The sequence below is a fragment of the Mus caroli genome, unplaced genomic scaffold (genome assembly GCF_978045245.1).
Source record: "Mus caroli unplaced genomic scaffold, Mus_caroli_1 scaffold_3, whole genome shotgun sequence".
NCBI lineage: Eukaryota > Metazoa > Chordata > Mammalia > Rodentia > Muridae > Mus > Mus caroli.
The window spans coordinates 28,397,171-28,418,390 of NW_028227258.1; the positions used below are offsets into that span (position 1 = coordinate 28,397,171).

The 21,220-nt window shown below is 41.5% G+C and overlaps 1 protein-coding gene across 1 annotated transcript; it reads right to left on the minus strand.

Annotated features, from left to right (window-relative positions):
- Nucleotides 1-4,941: 4,941 nt before the first annotated feature.
- Nucleotides 4,942-5,731, minus strand: LOC110291927 (proteasome subunit beta type-1). Its single transcript, XM_021159124.2, has one exon. The coding sequence runs from the start codon at nt 5,692-5,694 to the stop codon at nt 5,017-5,019; it is 678 nt and encodes a 225-aa protein (XP_021014783.2). The 5' UTR covers nt 5,695-5,731; the 3' UTR covers nt 4,942-5,016.
- Between the last annotated feature and the right edge of the window lie 15,489 nt (nt 5,732-21,220).

Here is a 21,220-nt window from a genome sequence, read left to right on the forward strand (position 1 = left end):
AGAGAGATGGCTCAGCAGTTAAGAGCACTGACTGCTCATCCAGAGGACATGAGTTCAATTCCCAGCCACCACATGGTGGTTCATAGCCATCTGTAATGGGATCCAATGCCTTCTTCTGGTGTGTCTGAAGAGAGTGACAGTGTCCTCACATTCATAAAAATTAAATCTTTAAAAAAAAAATCTAGTTTCTGATTTTGTAGTTTCAAACGACCTTAGAGCTAAGTGGGAGAAAGCTGGGGTCACAGGGAACATTCAGAGAGGCAAGTGGGCTCTCGAAGGGCACTGCTAATGTGACCTCGAATATCACCTTATCACCTCTGCCACTCCTCCTTGGTCACATTGACAGTTAGGCCTTCACATATCATGACTCCTTATTGTGCTTACCATCTGTGTGGTGACAGAAGGAATCGTTGGTATGGGGGTATCTGTGCTTCCTCTTGCCTTCAGCTTCCTCCAGCGCTTCTGTATCTGGGGCCAATTTCCCCCCTCCTCACTCAGCTAACTTTATGAAATGACTGACAGTTGCAGCAAAGGAGTAGCTTTCCCTTGTGTGCCCCACAAATGTGGCGATGGTTACATCTCATCCTTCAGAACAGACAAGACAACCCTCTCCTTTTTAAGATCTCTTTTCCCTGGAAGCTCTTCTTCATCCGTAGGTGTGACCCCTCTCCGCACTTTGCACTCCCATAATATAAGGTGCCACCCAGGCAGGCATATCGTTCTGTCAAGAGGAAAGACACACCATGAGAGCGACCATGTCTCTTACCAATTAGAGAGACTACGTCTCTTACCAATTGTTCCCCAAGCACTAAGAATAGGATCCACAGGAGAATGATTCTTGGGTCAGATAAATCAGAAAGATGCAACATACTCCTTTTCTCCTTCAGGCACAAGGGGTATTAAAGCTTTAAAAATGCTGCAAAGCCCTCTATTAAAAATAAATAAAAGAAAAAAGAAAGAAAACCTACTTAATTTTATGTAATATAATGTTTCCGAAATTTGTCTGAAGAAAGAGCCCACAAAGCATAGTTCGTAAAATGATGATCTAAGACAATTAAATTAAGAGTGTTTGTTGAAGTCTCACTGAAATTTCTTTCCCCTAATCTTTTGTAACCAAATTTCCGTGGCATTGTCCTAACTTGTCTGTGGTTATGGAAGCAATATAGCTGGAGCAACTAAACAAGCTGAGACTATGCAGCCCTGAACTGGACTCCAGGTTCTGTTCCACCTTTCTTTCTCTGTTCCCATCCTCACTGTAGTCATCCGTAGCCAGAGGGTTACTGGGCGCCATGGTTGCTAAGTATCCAAAAATATGTTTCGGGTGACGAATGAATCAAAACAGACAAATCTGTGATTGTAATTGCTTAATGTTTTGTATTTCTAAAGATAAAGAATTTTAAAGAAAATATACCTCAGAGCTAATCCATGCGTTCAGAAAGCAAAAATGTCAGTATCAATACTGTTTCTCTCTCAGAGTGATGCAATTAGATGATTCTTCAAAATAGGCTTCCAGGTAAGATGGCAAACTGGAAGCCATGAGTGGCTGATTATAGTTTGGGAGGTGAAAAGAACACAAATGTTTCTTCACTCCATCAGCTACTTCTCCAGTCCCACGGCCTCCTGACCAATATTAACATCTTCAGCCATCAGACCCCTGAACTTCCTCTGCCATCTGACTGGACTAGCTAGCCAGTGCTATCATGGCAGTGTTTTTACCCCAAACAACTTGGCTAAAAGACTCTTATTCAAAACTCTACAAAAGAGGCTCCGAAGGGGATTTCATAGTAGGGCCACTGTCAGTACGCAAATGGGAGAGGTGATGCTACATGGATGAAATGAAAACACTTTAGACACCCTACAGCTCTATGTGGGCCTCAGGAACCTCAACAGGACAGTTTGCTTGAGCTGTTCACAACCCACAGAACAGTCAAACAAACAAACAAACAAACCACAAGCAGGAGAAGAAGGATAACAGTAAAAATCAGGACCAGAGAGACCAAATGGCTAATACACAAGAACGAAATCAGCATTCAGGTCAGGAACTTTATTTTCTTATATCTCTATCTCATTCTCCTCTTCCACTACCATTCTTCTTCATCTGTCAGAGAGTCCATATCTTCTATCTCCACCCAGCTGCCTCTCTCTCCACAGCTAAGTCTATCTATACCATTCAGTAGGGCACAGAAGGAGGCCAACACCATCCTTACTGTTAGTTCTTTATTATGAGTTGGTCTCCCCCCGCCTCTGTCTGTCTATCTCTTCTTTCTCTGTCTCTGTCTTTCTGTCTCTGTCTCTCCCCTTCCTTTCTTTTCATGCTTTCTGTCTCTCATACCCCTTCCTCTTACTATCTATTTCCCAAAGTCCAGACGCTGATCTGGTTTACAATATCTGGGCAAATATCCTTACCTTTCTTTAAAAGTCTAATGCTAACCAAAGCTCCCACACATCTACCCACTTTTTCTTCTGTCTCAATTATTTTAATTCCTATGAATGTCTCTCCTCTACTTCCCTCTAACAACCCAACATTTCTCACCAGCCTTACTGTGATTGCTCACCCTTTCCTTCCCTTTCTCTCATACTCATGCATTAGCCCAGGCAGTACTAATGGAATCCTTTACTCCTTAAACTAACCTGTACTTAGCAAGTGCCTGCTTCCAGTTACCCACTACTCTGTTTAGTCATACTGGGTTAACTACTGGTAGTGACTGTTGCTGTGAAAGCTCACCCCACAGTGACAGACTGAAGACAGCCTGCAGACTGGAATACCAGTCTACCAGATGACTATGTCACCACAACTGTACTATTACCCAGTCTCTCCTGAACACTATAAACACATCCACTGAAAGAAGAGAGACATCCTGAATTAAAGGGAGAGAATAATAGCAAAAATCTTAAGCAATGATATAACCCAGATCCCAGAGCAAGAACACAAGTAACATGAAAACCACAAAATGTGTCTCCTCCCAAAATTACCAACCCTGTATTAATTACCATGGATTAAAGTAACTTAGCCAACAGTCTAGATTGAGAACTCAAAAGAGCAATTATAAATATGTTTCCCCCTCAGAAAAAGAAAAACAATTCAAAGAAGACTCAATATTTTCCAAGAGAATACAAACAGCTGAGTGAAATGAGGAAGTCAGCCCATGATATGAAAATGGTATAATAAAGAGATAGAAATACTGAGGAAAACCTGAAGAAAAAATGATGGAGGAAATGAAAAACAAAATAGAGCAAGGAAAGAGTGGAAATAAATACTCCCCAATAGAACAGATAATATGGAGATAGAAACAATCTATGAAGGACAAAATAAAAGAATTATCATTAATAAAGGTCAACCATAAACTTTTAAAAATGTATGAATATAACATCTAAGAACCCTGGTATTACACAAAAATGCAAAACCTGTGAATTATAGGTAAACAAGAGGGAGAAAAAGGAGCTGGAGAGATTTCTCCGTGGTTAAGAACATGTGTTCTTTCCGAAGACCAGGGTTCTATTCCCAGCACCCACGTGGTGATTCCCAACCATCAGTAGCTCCAGTTCCAGAGGATCCCATTCCCTCTTCTGACTTCCATGGGCACCAAGCACACATGGGGGTATACATACATATATGCAGGCAAAACACTCACATATAAAACAAAACCAATAGATCTAACTGGAAAAATTAAAAGGAAGGGAAAGAATTTCATACAAAATGACATAGAAAATACTCTCAGTAAAATCATAGAAGTCCCAAGACTCAGGAACCATCATGGAAGACAGAGTAGAAATATTTTAAGAGCCAAAGGCAAGGAGATATTCATAGAAAAGGTGTCTTCTGGGTGTGACAGAACCACAGAACCCATGAATTCTCAGTAGCTGTGGTTACCTGAATAAGACCTGTATAAGATCAAGGCAGTTAATATTCTAACATGGAATGGAAAGAACTCATGAGCCCCACACTTAACTAAGTAACTATGGAAAGTTGATGGCTTATAGGGAAGAGGATTTTTTCTTCAAAAAAAATATATAGCTCTTGGTAAATCAATCATACTACAGCCAATGTTCCATCTCTTGCCCATAAGTATATATATACTAACGATAAAAATTAGAGTTCATGTATTATTAAATTTTTTGAAAGGGCATGAAGTTTGGGTGACTGGGATTTAGCCAGGAAGTTTTAAGAGAGTTAGCTGGGGTCAATGTGATCAGAATATATCATATAAAATTCTCAAACACTTAACAAAATATTTTTAAACATAGAAGAAAAGTTTCCAGATCTAAGGAAAGAAACCATCCAGTTATATGAGCTACATAAAAATATCAAACAGCCAGGACGAAAAAGAAACTATTTGTGTAATATTGTAGCTAAAACATCAAATATAGAGACCAAAGGAGTTATTCTGAAAGTTGAAAAGAAGTAAGGCCAAATCATATGCAAACGTAGGCTCATCATGACAAATGCTGACTTTTCAACTCAAGCCATGAAAGCAAGAAGGGCATAAAGTGATGTCTTCCAAATTCTAAAAAATCACAATTGCCAAGCCAGGCTAATATACCCAGAAAAACTGTCATAATTATGTATTTTTTTAAACCCCATGGTAAAAGCAGGCTAAAGGAATTCATGACCACTAAGCGAGCCCTATAGAAGATATTGGGAGAAATACTTCAGTCTGAAGAGAAAGATGATGCTATAATACTAGTTAAACAAAAGAATATAATGAAAGTCCTAAGCATCAGCAAATCAATAACAGAGAACAATACACAGTTGTACCATTCTTTCAATCATAACTCTTTTTTTAATAGCTTGATTTTAAATTTTATTACTATTGTTATTACTGTGTGTGTGCTATAGCGCATGCATGGAGTTGGTTCTCTTCTCTGATCTTTACAGTGGTTCCAAGAATCCAACTCAGTTAACTAGGGTTCAATTATAACTCTTTTTTTTTTTTTTTTTTTTTTTTTTTTTTTGTACTTCACATTTCTTTTTAATAAAACAAACTTGTGCCACAGCTCCAATATATGACCCACACATCAGTCTTTCCGCAGGGGAACGGTTTCCTCCCTGATGCCCTCTTTGGTCACGACGCAGATCCTGAGAGCATCTCCAGTATACACATCCCTCTCGGCTGCAGAAATGAAGACATCTTTCACCAGCCTCATGGCTCTGTCCAGCGTCAGGGGGACGTGCTCCACATTCTGCATATTTTTGAAACCAACCTGGTTGTCGAGCAGCGGCTGCAGCATGGCACTTGCTGAGCCTCCCGCCTTGAAAGAGTCTCTCTGGTAAGAGCCCACTGGGTCAAAGCTGTACACAGCTCCCTTTCCTTCTTCATCAAGTCCTCCAATGATGTTGTAAACATAGTAAGGGAAGAAGCGCCGTGAGTACAGGATGGTAGACAGCATTGCAGCAATCGCCCCCGTTGTCATGGCCTTGTTATTGGAATGCTTGTACATCTTTAATCTTGCTTCAATAATCTTTGTCAAAGTGAGACAATCTCCATGAAAACCACTGCAGCCAATTACTGTTTTGTCTGTTAGTTTGTAGCATTTGGGGCTATCTCGGGTATGAATTGAAAATCCTTCACTCAATCGAGTGTCTGAAGCGACGATGGAAAAATCCTCTCCAGCAATTGCCAATACAGTACCTCCGTTGAAGGCATAAGGCGAAAAACGCAGCTGCACAGGGCCGGCAGAGTCGTGAGGCCCCATTCCCAGCACTCGTTCCCCGTCTCGGTAAGCGGCAGTGGAAAGCCCAATTATAACTCTTAATGTCAATACTAGCATTCACCCATGAAATGACACAGACTAGGAGATTGGATTAGAAAACAGAATCCTTAATTTTGATGCCTCCTGGAAATACAGCTTACTGCTTAAAACAGACACTATATTAAGGTAAAGGGACAGGAAAAAAGTATTCCAGGTAAATGAAACCAGAAAATAAGCAAGTACTGATGCTATAATATTTGACAAAAGAGGTTTCAAACCAATTCTTATCAGAAAAATAAACAGAATTACTTTATACTTATCAAGAAAAATCTAAATATATACATTCAAAAATAGAGGTTCATCCAATTTCATAAAATAAATCACAGATTAACCCTGACATGGTAACAATGGCTGATTTCAATATCTCAGCCTCACAGATAGACTGAAAAGTTATAGAAAAATGAAACTATATAAAAGGTAAACACTGTGATTAGATTACATCATTAAAAAGTTTATCTTGAAATGTACAGACCATTTCACACAACCACCAAAAAGCACACATTCTTCTCAAATACCCTAGAGAACCTTCTAGAAAACAGATTTCATATTAGAACACAAAGCAAAATGTAACAAATACAGGGACATTGAAACAATATCCTATGTTCTAGCTGAACACAATGGGATATCAAGCAAGAAATCAAGAGCAAGAGAAACTGAATTATAGAAAGTAAAACAGCATGTTACTGAATGAAACATGAATCATTGAAGAAATCAAGAAGAAAAAATTTAAATGCCCATAGTTAAATAAATATACCCCAAAGTATTCAATACAATAAGAGTAGCCATAAGAGAAAAGTTTATAGTCCTAACTGCATACATTAGAAAAAAGTAGAGAGAACCAAAATAAGCAATCTAATTATTCAACCTAAGGTCCTGAAAATAACAGAAAAAAAATTTGATCCCAAAATCAGTAGATGGAGAGAGATAAAGATGATCAAAGCAGAAAGTAATGAAATAGAAAGAATCAAAGAAACAAAGAGTTGTTACTTTAAAAAAAAATAAAATTGCCTACAACAACAACAAGTCTCTCAAGAAATAAATGGAAGAAGCTCTTATAAAATGGAGAGATCTCCCATGCTCATGGATTGGCAGAATTAACATAGTAAAAATGGCAATCTTACCAAAGGCAATCTACAGATTCAATGTAATCCCCATCAAAATCCCAACACAATTCTTCAAAGACATGGGAAGAGCAGTTCTCAAACCCATCTGGAAAGGCAAAAAAACAAGAACAAAAACAAAAACACAGGATAGCAAAAACAATACTTAACAATAACAGAATGACTGGGGGAATCACCATCCCTGACTTCAACATTTACTACAGAGTAATAGTGAATTAAAAAAACTGCATAGTATTTGTACAGAGACAAACATGCTAATCAATGGAATAGAATTGAAGACCCAGAAATAAAACCACACACTTACAGGCACTTTATCTTTGACAAAGATGCCAAACATATACAATAGAGAAAAAAAAAAAAGAAAGCATCTTCAACAAATGGTGCTGGTCTAACTGGCTGTCTGTATGTAGAAAAATGAAAATAGACCCATATTCATCACCTTGCACAAAGCTCAAGTCCAAGTGGATCAAGGACCTCAACATAAAACCTGATACACTGAATCTAATAGAAGAGAAAGTGGGAAAGAGCCTTGAACTCTTTGTCACAGGGCAAATTTTCCTAAACAGAACTCCAATGGCTCATGCTCTAAAATCAAGAATTGATAAATGGGACGTCACGAAATGGGAAATCTTCTGTAAGGCAAGAAACATAGTCAATAAGACAAATTGGCAACCTACAGATTGGGAAAAAAATCTTCACTAACCCCACATCTGATAGAGGGTAATATCCAAAATATATAAAGAACTCAAGAAGCTAACCACCAAAACAAACAAACAAACAAACAAACAAACAAAAAACCAAACAACCCAATCAAAAAAAATGGGGTATAGAACTAAACCGAGAATTCACAACAGAGGAATCTCAAATGTCTGAAAAACACCTAAAAAAATGTTCAAAGTCCTTAGTGATCAGAGAAATGCAAATCAAATTGATCCTGAGATTCCACCTCACACCAGTCAGAATGGCTAAGATAGAAAATTCAAATGACAGCAGATGTTGGCAAGGATGTGGAGAGTGGAGCACTCCTCCATTGCTGGTGGGATTGCAAGCTGGTACAACCACTCTGGAAATCAATGTGGAGGTTCCTCAGAAAATTGGAAATAGATCTACCTGAAGATCCAGCAATACCACTCTTTGGAAGATACGCAACAGATGCCCCATCATGCCACAGGGTACATGTTCCACTATGTCCATAGTGGCCTTGTTTGTGATAGCCAGAAGCTGGAAACAACCCAGATGTCCCACGACAGAAGAATGGATACAGAAAATGTGGTTCATTTACACAATGGAATACTACTCAGCTATTAAGAACGAAGACAAACCTGAGTTTTGCAGGCAAATGGATGGAACTAGAAAATATTATCCTGAGTGAGGTAACTCAGATCCAAAAGGACATGCATGATATGTACTCACTAATAAGTGGATATTAGAAAGACAGAAAAAGTGCTGAATACCCAAGATACAGCCCACCAAGCTCAAAAAGTTCAACAAGCTGAAGGGCCCAAGTAAGGATGCCTCAGTTCCACTTGGGAGGGAGAAGAAAGCAACCACAAGAGGAGAGAGGGGGACCTGCGAGGGAAAGGGGATGTGGAGGCTGGGGGAGCAGAGAGGGGAACATGATTGGGTATTGGGTGATAAAAAAGGACTGAAATCCTTGAGGGCCAGCAGAAAGAATGGAAACATGCAACCTTGGGAGGTAGGAAGTTGGGGGGACCCTCCAGAATGCACCAGAGACCTGAGAGGTGAGAGACTCTCAAGACTCAAAGAAAGGGACCTTAGATAAAATGCCCTCCAGTGGGGAGATGGAACTTGTAGAGCCCACTTCCAGCAGAAAGACAGGTCATCAAGTGAGGGGTCGGGTTGCCATCCCACAGTCAAAACTCTAACCAATAATTGTTCCTGTCTGAAAGAACTGCAGAGATGGAAATGGAGAGGAGCCTGAGGAAAAGAAGGTCCAGAGATGGGCCCAAAGTGGGCTCCAGCACAAGGAGAAGACCTGACACTATTACTGAGGCTATGGAGCACTCACAAAAAGGGACCTATCATGACTGCCCTCTGAAAGACCCAACAAGCAGCTCAAAGACTCAGATTAACATATTTGTACCCAACCAATGGACAGAAGCAGCTGAGCCCTGTTGTTTAATTAGGGAAGGCTGAAAGAAGCAGAGGAAAAGGGCAATCTTGTCTCAATTAACCTGGAACCCTGAGATCTCTCAAACACTGGACTACCAAACAGTCAGCTGATATGAGGCCCCCCAACACACATACAGTAGAGGACTTCGGGGTCTGTGTTCATTCAGAGATGATGCACTTAACCCTCAAGAGACTGGAGGCCCCAGGAAGTTTAGAAGTCAGGTGGGGTGGGGGTGGGAGGTGAGGACATCCTCATGGAGACAGGGGATAGGGAGGAGGTATGGGATGTGGAGCAGTTGGAGGGTGGAGATTTGTGTGTTTAATATGAAGTACATGTAAAATGTATGAAACTAAAAAGGTACCATGGACGGAGAGAGGAAAGAGACATACTAGGGAACTGGGATAGTAAACCACACGTAGTATGAAGGGACAAGCGAGCATGATTGGAGAGAGGTTTCAACGTAGAAAAGGGCTAACCCTAGGATGTGGTAAATGACAGGTGGACAGAGGGGCAGAAAAAAAATGTCTCAAAGACTATCTCTGCTCCCTTTCATTGGAAGTAAGATTACAAAATGCCCTTTTAAATTAAAGACACTCCACATCTTCAATTTTGCAATATTCACTTAAAAATCATTTCCCTACCATCTAAATGGCTTAAGAAGATGGCCAGATCCTAAAAGGACAAAGCTTGGGTGTGTTTTAATCATTGCTTCTTGTTCTGTTCCTTAGCCCAGTGCCTAGAATGTAGTATGTGCTCATCAATTATTTTTAACTGAAGGAAGGGCAAATTAAGGATCCAAGCATCTATAGAAAGGGTCTTCTTTTTCTAAGAAAATCTTTAAAAGCTCGCCTAACAGGAAAGATTAAAAGGAGGGGGTGGGAGAGGGGAAAAGGGCTGAGAGGAAAGGAGGGAGGGGAAACCAGGGGTGAGATGTAAAGTAAATAAATTAATTCGTAAATTTAAAAAAGGAAGTTAGAAGGCAGGAAAGGCAGCAAAATGGCAAAATGCTGACACAATGAACACATACTTCTGCTACTTTGTGTGGGGTTGTGTGTATGTGTGTGTGTGTGTACATGTGACAGGTATATGTACATGTAAGTGACAGGTGTATGCATGTGTGCTGAGGTCAGAGGTCAGCCTAGAGTAGAGTTCTTCAAGACCCATTTACCTTGTTTGTTGAGACAGGGTTTCTCACTGGGAACAGGTGCTGCTCATGGGTTCAACTGGGCTAGATCACCTGGGACCTCCAGTCCCCCACCTGTCCCTACCCCCACCCAATCAGCACTGAGATTATAAGAGCACACTATCATGCCTGACTTTGTACACAAGTGTAGGGATCAACCCAAGGTCCTCCAGGGTTGATGGCAAGCCATTTACCCACCGAGACATCCCCTTGACCATCATTTTGATAGTTAATAAACGTTTTACTTTAAGTGGAGAATATATATATATATATATATATATACTCCTAACATTTAAAAGCAGAGATTAACTGTCAGCAACACAATGATCAACCATGACTGGAGAAATACCCTCAAAGCTAATTTTGTCATATATTAGACTCTAAAATCCACCACCAACCACTACCATCTCTGTACACCACAAAAGAGAAAAACAAACTCCACAGAACTAGAATCTCCAGCTAAAGCGAAGATCTGGCAATTTTTTAGTTAAGAAGAACCACTGCTCAACGAGGAAATTTCAAATAAATGTGTGTTCTAATGAGGCAATTAGACAAGAATCAGATAGACAGGAATATCATAGACTAAGTCTTCAAAACAGATGTAGCTGTCAAGAGCAGCCATTGTCCGAGTGGCCAAGACATTGCAGCATTGTTGGGGTCACTACACAACCTCCAGGCCCCAAAACATGCGAACACGTATGCCCAGTAATGAAAACACTGAACTGGGAGTGAGGGTGGGAGTATTGGTAACCCCAAAAACCTTAAAAGTACCAAGACCTTATTGAGTCCCCTGCTTACTTCTTAAAAGGTATTAAAGGCAAAAGCTTAATGTGCAAAAATATAAAGTGGAATTTTACTTTTAATATTAATGGAATTTTCTAAGCTATGCACACATCACATATGTAATTATTTATATTTATAGAGTATATACATATACCGCTGATCTGTATATTAAATGGTATGCTAGTATGGTGGTAACTGGGGTTCCTTCTTCCCAGCTATCTTAGTTATGGTTTCTATTCCTGTGGTAAAAATACCGGAACTAAAAGCACCTGGGAGAGGAAAAGATGTGTTCGGCTTACAGGGCACAGTCCAGCATGGGAGGCCAAGGCAGGAACACAAGGCAGAAACCCGGAGAAGAGAACCTGGGAGCAGGAACTGAAGCGGAGGCTTCCCAAGACTTGCTCGGTTCTTTTCTCATTTATCCCGGTTCCACCTGACCAGGAACTGGGCATCACCTACAGTGGACTGGGCTCCTCCCACATCAATTGTCAATCAAGAAAATGTCCCAGGACTTGCCTACAGGCCAATGTGACAGAGGCATTTTCTCAATAAAGGATCCCTCTTCCCAGATGATTCTGGCTTGTGTCACTATAAGAACAGTGTAGCAGGTGACCCTCAGATCAAGTCAAGTTAACAATAAAAACTAAGCAGTAGAGGGGGAGTTGGCGAATCCAATGGCACAAGCAAATGCTAAAGCTGTAAGGAAAGCTTTATCCTAGCACTGTGAGGCTCAAAGTAATAATAAGTTGTTTTCCTGGCACAGAGCCAAGGATAGTCAGATGGCAAATGTGAGCTTCACTTCTGTATAGATCCCTAATATTGTCACTCGAGTCTTTACAGTGTGACCCTCCGTGCTTGGAAACAGCCATGAATTCACCAAAGTAAATCCCCAATGACAGGAGGGGGAAAGAATGGACTTACAAGTTTTCCCTGAAGATCCCAACTACGCATCCAACTTAAAATGTTTGAAGTTACAGTTGCTTTCTACTTTCGCTTAGAGGTGTGTGCATGGCTTGTCTACCATTGGATGGTACACATTTTTATTTCATTTTTCCGAATGGGATAGAATGTCATTTCAATAATTTAGCCTTAAAGTAACAACAATAACCAAAAAAAAAAAATTCCTCTATTCTAATTACTCCCAGATCCCTCAGCAGCTGACAGCTTTGTTGTCAAGGTCTTCCTGCGGTGCTAAATTCTCTTTCTACTCTCTTCGGTGTGTCCGACCCATCTCTGGATGTTTCCCCTCCATGACCTTGTCCCTTGTCTCCTGAATTCTTCCACTGAGTCAGCCCTGACTCATTTTTCAGCGAATCCTGGCTTGGCTGAAACAAAAGGTCACTTTAGTTCCACCTGTGGAAGGTTTTCAGTCCCCACCATGTCCCCTCAACAAGATGTGTACCAGAATGACAAGAACTTTGAATGTGGCTCCCACTGGCTCCTAAGCTGACGCTAGGTACCTTACCAGTGATGGATGTGCTGTTTCTTTTGATATTTGCACACTCCAAGATCTTGTGTTATACTACTGCCAAATGCAAGGCAGATGGTTTCGCTGTAGAAGCTGCAGTCTACTCCTGGTCTCCTTCCGGATCAGAATTCTTCGAGCGGCTTTCATTTCAAGCTGTTGCTCCCAGGAGTATCTGACCTTGTCTTTACGACTTAATCTCCATGTAAACCAGCATTCCATCTTAAAGAGCCAAACATGGAGATTATTGTGAAATCAGCCTTCTACCATGCTAACCACCACCATGCTGTGGATGTCATCACTCATGCCTCTGTATATCAAGTACCCATCCCTAATACATCATGCAGACATCATCGGGTTCGGGGTAACGTTACTTCTCAAGAGCTTGCACTACTTCCCCTCTCAGCAAACCACTTGTCAACGTTTCCCATCTGTGGGTGAAATGTTGATTCGCCATCCCTTCCAGCCCCGTCTATTATTCTAAATTAAACCTAATCATAAACCACACCCACAGCCTTCTTAGCTACAAAACTCCAGAAAAGTCTAAGTCTGGAGTGTTAGTGAGGAAACTGGTCAGAGGAACTAGCACTTTTCACAACTCTAAGTGCCAAACACTTCCGGGAACCTACCAGAAGTTGAGGGTGGTTCTCCAAACGTAGGTTCAAAACCCATGAGTTGATTTCATGTAGAAGGAACATTCTGCCTGTATAGGCTCCAAACGTTTCATTCAAGAATACCCCTGGTAACTGTCCTTGTAAGGGACAGAAAGGGGAGAAACCTCGAGAGGTCTTCCTGTGGTGCTAGGACCTTCTTGTGAAAAGAAGCAGAGAATGGAATTATATAGCCACAGCCAAGGAACACTAGAGCCACCAGAAACTGCAAGAGGCAATGAAGATCCTCCCTCAGAGGCAGCAGTGAGAACACAGCTCTTAGTTTTACATTTGTGGACTCTAGAACTATGAAAGGACTGGTTGCTATTATACTGCTCTATCTACTTCAATGTAGCAGCCTTAGGAAACTTTCTTAAGGAGGGAAATGGCTCTTTTAAAGTCAGGACTTCTGAGGGAGAATCCAAGGATCACAAACCTTAGAGCCATCGAATTCTTCATCCATCCCATAAATGCAGAGCCCTTCCTGTATGCCAGACCCCATGTTAATGACTTGGACTGTGCGGTAATCAAACAACAGCTACAAGCAGAGGCCAGCTTGCTGGGGAGAGCTAACATCTCAGTGCTTCAGTTCAGAAGTAAATCCAAAGAAACTTCAGTTTCCAATGGGAAACGGATCTCTGAAATGCTTTTAACTTGTTGGAAGGCCTTAATTATGTGTACAGTAATTAACAGCATGTGGAATAAGTTTCTTCTAAACACGCAGCTTGAAACATGAGGCATTTAGCCAAATAGATTTTGGACATTGCTGGTCTTAAGTCTTTGGGAGAGCGCTTGGAGGCTTCTGGTGACCCGCTTCAGTGGTGATGCTCACAAGTGTGTGGCCGCTAAGGTGACGTTTTTCTTTTTTCTTTGTTTTTTGAAGACTTCAAGACACTTTACATGTGGTATAGAAACCTTTGTTTGTTTGTTTGTTTGTTTGTTTGTTTGTTTGTTTTTTACAGTAGACTGGACACATTGAGAAATTCTTCAGATGAAACAAAGCCTAGAGAAGCCCTGCTCAGCCGTGCTGTGAGGATGCATAGCAGTAGCCATCCATCATGTATTGTAATTATTACAATCATAGCATATGGCACAGTCATTTACACACACTTAGATCAACACCCCCTCCAAAAAACATAGCCCTAAATGTTAGGTCTCAGAGTTCTGCATTCTTTGAAGTCAGCCATTAACCTACATTCCTGAAAACCTCTTGCATCTGGGATAGAAAATGTTTGTAATTAATGCTTTCCCAATTCCCCCCTCTCATCCCCTCCTTCCCTTCTACCTACCTACCTTCTTCCCACACACGCGCACACACACACACACACACACACATACACACACACACATGCCATGCCTTCCCAAGGCCCATCTCTTAGGCACTGAAATCGTCATCTCAAACTTAGAAATAGAAATAAAAATGGTTATGAACTTACAAAAAGTCTCTAGTCCTTGTTATGTCAAAGGAAAGAAAAGAACAGGTAATTTTCTCTCTAAAAGCCTGAGAATTACCTGGGCTCAAATTCCTAGAACCCATGTAAGGGGCAGTAGGGCATGTCTGTTATTCCTCTGCCCCCATGGTGAGATGGAAGGCAGAGACAGGGCAATCTCCAGGGGTACACAGGCCAGCTATCCTGGGGTAAACGGAGAACAATAAAGAGACCCTGTCTCCAACAAGATGCAAGGTAACAACCAACATCTGAGGTTGTCCTCTGACCTCCACACATGCACCACGGTACACACATGCACACATACACACACACACACACACACACACACACACTGGAAACTATCCATCCTAGAGCTCTTGCCAAGAAGTGGCTAGGCAGTGCATTTCTACTAACACCTGTAATTGAGAAGAGATTGTTCAGAGTGTTCAGAGTGTTCTATAGAGGAGGCACAGTGGCTTCAGGATACAAATACAAGGAGCTTTACCTAGGTTTCCCAAGACTGCTCCATGCTCAATTCCAGCACTCAAAGTCTATTTACTAAGTGGATATTTACTGTGGATAAAACATTGAACTCCACCTTCAGAAGACAGAAAGCCGATCTCTTCTCTCTAGTAGCTTGTAAGAGAAACAAGGGAAATAAACACCTAATTCAACAATATATAAATAGTCTGAAGAAAACATCACCAAGGATAAAGAACACGGGGGAGGAAGCTATATCAGATGAAGTGGGCATGTCTGACCAGGACACTGAATGAGGAAGTTAACCCTACACATATTTAAATAAAAAGCACTGTAGCTGTTGGAATGGCAAGGAGCTCAGAAGAAAGGTGCAAGTTTGATGGATGTAAAGAAGGGAAAGTGGCTGGAGGATTATGAGTGAGCATACTACAGTGGCTCTGGTTCAGTTCATCCCATAAGTTTTGTTTCCACAATGTGCGTTTATAAGTCAAATTTAATTTCCTGTGTTGTGACCCATGATGGGCTTGGTTTGTAAAGTTCTGATTGAATTTCTCAGCACAAGGGTGACTTTAGAAAGGTCCAGGGTTGGTTTGTTTGTTTGTTCTAAATAACTACTGAGTCAGCTATCTATACAGCTGTGCTACCAAGTTTCTGTATCTTCCCTGGCATCTCTACCTATAAATTCATCCTATGAAGATACAGAAGAAAACCCAATGTATCTAAAATGCTCCTATCTCTTACACTGTAAAACATCATGAACATATCAGTATAGATTTGCTTATTCAATTAGCCAAGAGTCAACAACCTGAATGCCTGCTGAGGTATATAACAGTTGGAGGTAGATGTCAGTGTGAGAAGAATGAACTGTAATGACAACAGGCAGAAAAGAGAAGTAAACAGGAGAGATGCCTTCCTGTGTTCACTCACACCCAGATGTTGAAATCTCTAAAACCCATAGGTCATGTCAAGGCAACATGAAGCCCCAGAAGTCTGCAAGACCATAAAATGATGGAACTTCTTAAGTGGACTTCCAGAATAAAAATAAAGAAGAAAAGGCATAGATAAATATCTTTTTTCTTTTTCACATTTAAGAAATTCACCTTTTTCTCTCATAGTGATCTGGTTGGTCTTCAGCAGGCAGAATTATTTTTAAAAATGCAAACATAATCATGTTTTTCCCTTAAAAATCTAACTACTATCAATTTTCCTTCCAAAAGATCTAACCACATCTATGGCCAGTCCCTTTGCCCATCACCAGCACTGGCCTGTACACGTTTCCCAACATGTAACTCTTAAAATAGAGGATGCTTTTCTTGTGGCCTCTTCCTCTTCCGCTTTCCAAGGACTCCTTCTCCATGCCAGGTGAGGTCTACAGACACCTACCATGCATGCTTTTCTTTAGCATTCATTTCTGTCTCTTTGTCTCACAGACAAGATCTGGGATAAACAAACATAATATTCTGAGCAATATGGGCAGAGCCTGCCTCATTGGGCAGCAAAGGATGAACGGGCTGTAAACTACATTCATTCCCAACACTCCAGGTGGACAGATTAAACATCTCATTTCTCTGATGAATGACTGCTAGCTTTGATGAATGCCTGCTAGCTTAACTTCCATGGCTTCTCCAGTGCTTATCTTTGTGCACAAGTACTTCATGCCCTCTACCAATGTGTATGAGGAAGTATGCCCTTAAAATCCCCTTAGCCACCTCTGTCAAGTCTGCAGGGCAGGAGCAATGGTTTGGCAGAGAGGCGGTGAGGGACAGAGGAGAAAAGAATCAATCATAGCACAAGTTCTGCAGGCTCCTAACTGAATCCTTACCGGTTACACATTAATTCGTGCATGGAGAATATCCCTCCACCTTTCACTCAAGCCGAGTTCGAATTAAAAGTTGGTTAACTAAAATAGGTAAGTTTTACAGACATAAAAAGAGATCCTCTATGACAAGACTGTGTACAGGAAGCTGGGGGCTTTTGTTTGTTTGTTTCTTTGTTTGTTTCTTTGCTTCCTTGGTTTTTTTTGTTTGTTTGTTTGTTTGTTTTTTTTTGAAATCACAAGACTTTGAGGTCAAAGATCAAGTGTCCATAAACGTGTGGGTTTATTGCTGGGTCTTCAATTCTATTGCATTGAGCATACAAAAATCATACAAAAGACCTTGGCAAATCCAGGAGGTAATTGGGTTTATTCTCTAGCCCACACTGCCTCCCAGTGGGAAGTTTTCTAGGCAAGAATTTACCGAAGGCAAGTCCACGCTGTAAAATGATTGTAACTAGGCTTTGTGTTGCTTAATGCTTGAAGTTCATTCCCAAACCCTGGGTTATGTGTGAGTGCCCATGGGTGAATGGTTCGTTGATGCCCATGGTGATGTTGGAATCCCTGAGAAATGACCTTTATATCCTAAAGGCCTTCATTGTTTGTGTTTGTCATGTGGACTATTATCAGCTAATCTCCCTAGGAATCCCAAACTGAAAAGGCATAGCTTCCCCTTGTCATGTGCTCAATATGACTTTCTTAGCACGATACTTAATTATAATAACTGAAAATTCAATAAATTGCCACTGAAACTAATGATTGCTTCCATGCCTGGATATTCTCCTGTCGTGACACTTTTAAAACCTAGACTATGTCAGATGTGCCTCTAAGTATTAAGATTTTTCTGACAGGACCCTGATATAGCTATCTCCTGTGAAGCTATGTCAGTTCCTGGCAAATATAGAAGTGGATGCTCACAGTCATCTATTGGATGGAACACAGGGACTCCAATGAAGGAGCTAGAGAAAGCACCCAAGGAGCTGAAGGAGTCTGCAGCCCTATAGGAGGAACAACATGAACTAACCAGTACCTCAAGAGCTCATGTCTCTAGCTGCATATGTAGCAGAGGATGGCCTAGTGAGCCTTCAATGGGAGGAGAGACCCTTGGTCTTGTGAAGATCATATGCCCCAGTACAGGGGAATGCCAGGGCCAGGAAGCAGGAGTGGGTGGGTTGGGGAGCAGGGCGGGGGTAGGGTATAGGGGACTTTCAGAGAGGAAACTAGGAAATTTGAAATGTAAACGAAGAAAATATCTAATTAAAAAAATGTGTTCCTTGTTTAAGAAATACCCATGGGGAGGGGACTGGAGAGATGGCTTGGTGGTTAAGAGCCCTTTGCTGCTCTTTAAGACCTAGGTTTGGTTCCCACTACCCACAAGGTGGCTCACAACCATCCTTAACTCCAGTTCCAGGGGATCCAATGCTCTCTTCTGAAGGCACAGATATACATGCAAACAAAACATAAGATAAAATGATAATAAAAACAAAATAAGTATATCAAAGGGCTAGGGCACACATGAGGCACGGGTTCAAGTCTCCACAGTCATCAAAAGAGAAAGGAAATAGCCCAGAGGTTGCTTCCATTTACCTGCCAAAGAAGGGAAGTCATGTGATACTCTTAGTACAAACGCATCAAAACCAGAAGAAAATGGTTTAAGTCTTTGGTTTCCAGAAAAGACTCTGGGCAGTTTCCAGAAGTGAAGCAATTGCTCATGATCCACCTTACTGCAGCTATCGGAAGGCTCCGCCTTTGAATTCCCAGAATCTCAGAAGGATTCAGATTCATTACTCGTGGATTTCCTGCCTAGCTCCCTTTGAAGTGGTTCTAGGAGCCGTGCTATTATTTGAACGCTGTCAGTAAATAGTTACTATTTCCTTGGTGCCTGTCAAGTTGCTTTCCTTCTTGTGACCTTAAACTCCAGTGTCCTGGCTAAGATTCCATGAGTATTTCCATGCCCAGTCTGCAGCTCGAGCACACATGCACAGTCCTCCTCTTGCTTTGGCTGGATCTCCACGACAAAGAAATCACTGCCACGTTATTGACGCGAAGCTGAAACTTCATTTCTATTTTACAAGTGTCCGGTTGTTTTATTTACTATGCACATATGCAAAGAAAACCTCCAACAACTTTTTATTTTTTTAATGATGGACAATGAAAGACCACATGTCACCCATATGACAAGCACATGATTTCTTCTGTTTTGTGCTGGTATTATTGAAGCAAAGACCACAGAAATTAATAAATGGGGGGGGCAGGCATGATGCTTTATTATGGGTAACCAGAGACACCAGTCTGAGACTTTGGGAGAGAGAGGTAGCCTGAGGGGAGGGTTAGGACAGAAGGAGGGAAGCGCTGAGGGACTCTGTCTCCCTACACATCAAAATGAAAAGCAGAGCATCCAAATCCCAAACGCGGGCTAAAGGGGAAAGGGAGGTTGCTGACCTGAGAAATGCAGAAGAAGTAAAGCAAGGCTCCTTCTCCAGGTCTAAGAAGATTAACCAAAGGGGTCCATCCGCATGGCCAGATCTCCCCTAGCGAAGTCAAATGAGAGCACGTCCATTTTCACTTCCTCACTCACTTGGCCTTCAAAGGTACAGACGTAGGCAGCCCTGGTGCTGTAGCCTGTGCTGTTAGTTACAAGGAGTTGAGGCAAAGGGATGAGAAATTCAAGGCCACGTCATGTAGATGTAAGACCCTGCCCCAAAATAAAAGGTAAAAAGAGATCTAGGGTAGAGCAGGGCATGATGGCACATGCCTTTAATCCCAGCACTCAGGAGGCAGAGGCAGGCGGATTTCTGAGTTCGAGGTCAGCCTGGTCTACAAAGTGAGTTCCAGGACAGCCAGGGCTATACAGAGAAACCCTGTCTCAAAAACAACAACAACAACAACAACAAAAAGAGGTCTAGGGTATAACCCAGTGATAAAGCAATCGCCTAGCATATGTAAGTCCATGGGTTCAATACCACTATTAGACTACGAAATCTTGGTCAAGTTTACCTGGCCAGGATACAATTTTTCCTTATACTGCAAATGGAGGGAGTGCTAGAAGAAGGCCAGAAAGGCTTTCAAAGATAACCAGATGGATTCTTTGTTTCCCTCAAAACTCAATACTCTTATGAGTGCTGTCCTCTCTGAAACTCTTGAAGTTTGATTACCACTGTAATAGTACTAAGAGGTGAGGTTTTCAAAATGACTGGGCCATACCCGTCCTGCTTTTGTGGACAGAAATGAAGGCATAATAAAAGGAGATCTGAGGGGATCTCTGTGGTCCCATCTCAAAGGAAAGCTGGGATACAAGATAAAGGGGAAAAGAAGATTTCTGGCCTCTCTTGCCCTCTGACCATGTGAGGACAGAAGTTCTCCCTCTTCAGAGGACACAGCAAGAGGACCAGATGCTAGCACGATGGTTATGGGCTCCCCATCCTCTAGATATATGAGAGATAAATGTCTGTTCTCTCCAAAGTCCAATCTGTACTATTCCCTCCCAGCATCATGAGGAGCAAAGATCAATCCTGTGCATTGTCTTCACTTCTGATAGACCCTCGTGTCTAGAATAGGACTCTGCTTCTCTTCTATAGAAAAGGAGGAGGGACTGGCCAGCAGGAAGAACTGGACGTAAGCAGAAAACTAGCTGAGGAAAGAACTTTTATATGAGGAAAAGTAGATATCGAGAGAGAGAGAGAGCAAGGGAAAGAGGTCACCAGCTAGACAACCAAGGGAGATGGTGAGGAGGTCTAGAAAGGTAGATTCGCCTGTTCCAAGGTTCAGGCATCTAGACCAAGTCTTCATGACATGTGCAGAAAGCAAAGGACACTGATAAATCTGACACATCACAGAAGGTAGAAGGGAACACGTCCTGGAACATTCACTTTATCCCACAAAGATGGGATTTAACAGAGGGCTTTAAAAGGCCCATCAGAGAAGCTAAAGCCAGACTCATGACCAAATCCTCATTCTGGCTTTTGTCATTTGAATGATGTGTGTGAGAGATTTACCATCCCTTGCCTTGCTTCCCTAATCTGTTAAGTGGGAATAATAACACTACCCATCTCACAAAAGAGTATTGAAATTTGTGTGAGCTAACGTACACAAAGCACCCAGAAAGTTCCTAACACAGAGTGTTAACTGTGGCCACCACAGTCAGACTTCTAAACAGGCAACTCTGTATTTCTTAAAGTTATATGCACAGTTTATATAGATTGAAATGTAAGTAAGGGGCAAGTGCTGGGCTAAGTTTGATACGTTTTTATGAATACTTTCTCCTCCTGAATGAATACAGCAAAGTCACAATGACCTGTTGAAAACTAAGAGTGACTGTTTGCAGTTGAAATATACAGTGGATTGGACAGCATTTATACTGGTCAGTGAGACGTAGCCAGAGAAATGTTTTATATCATCCATCACTAAAGC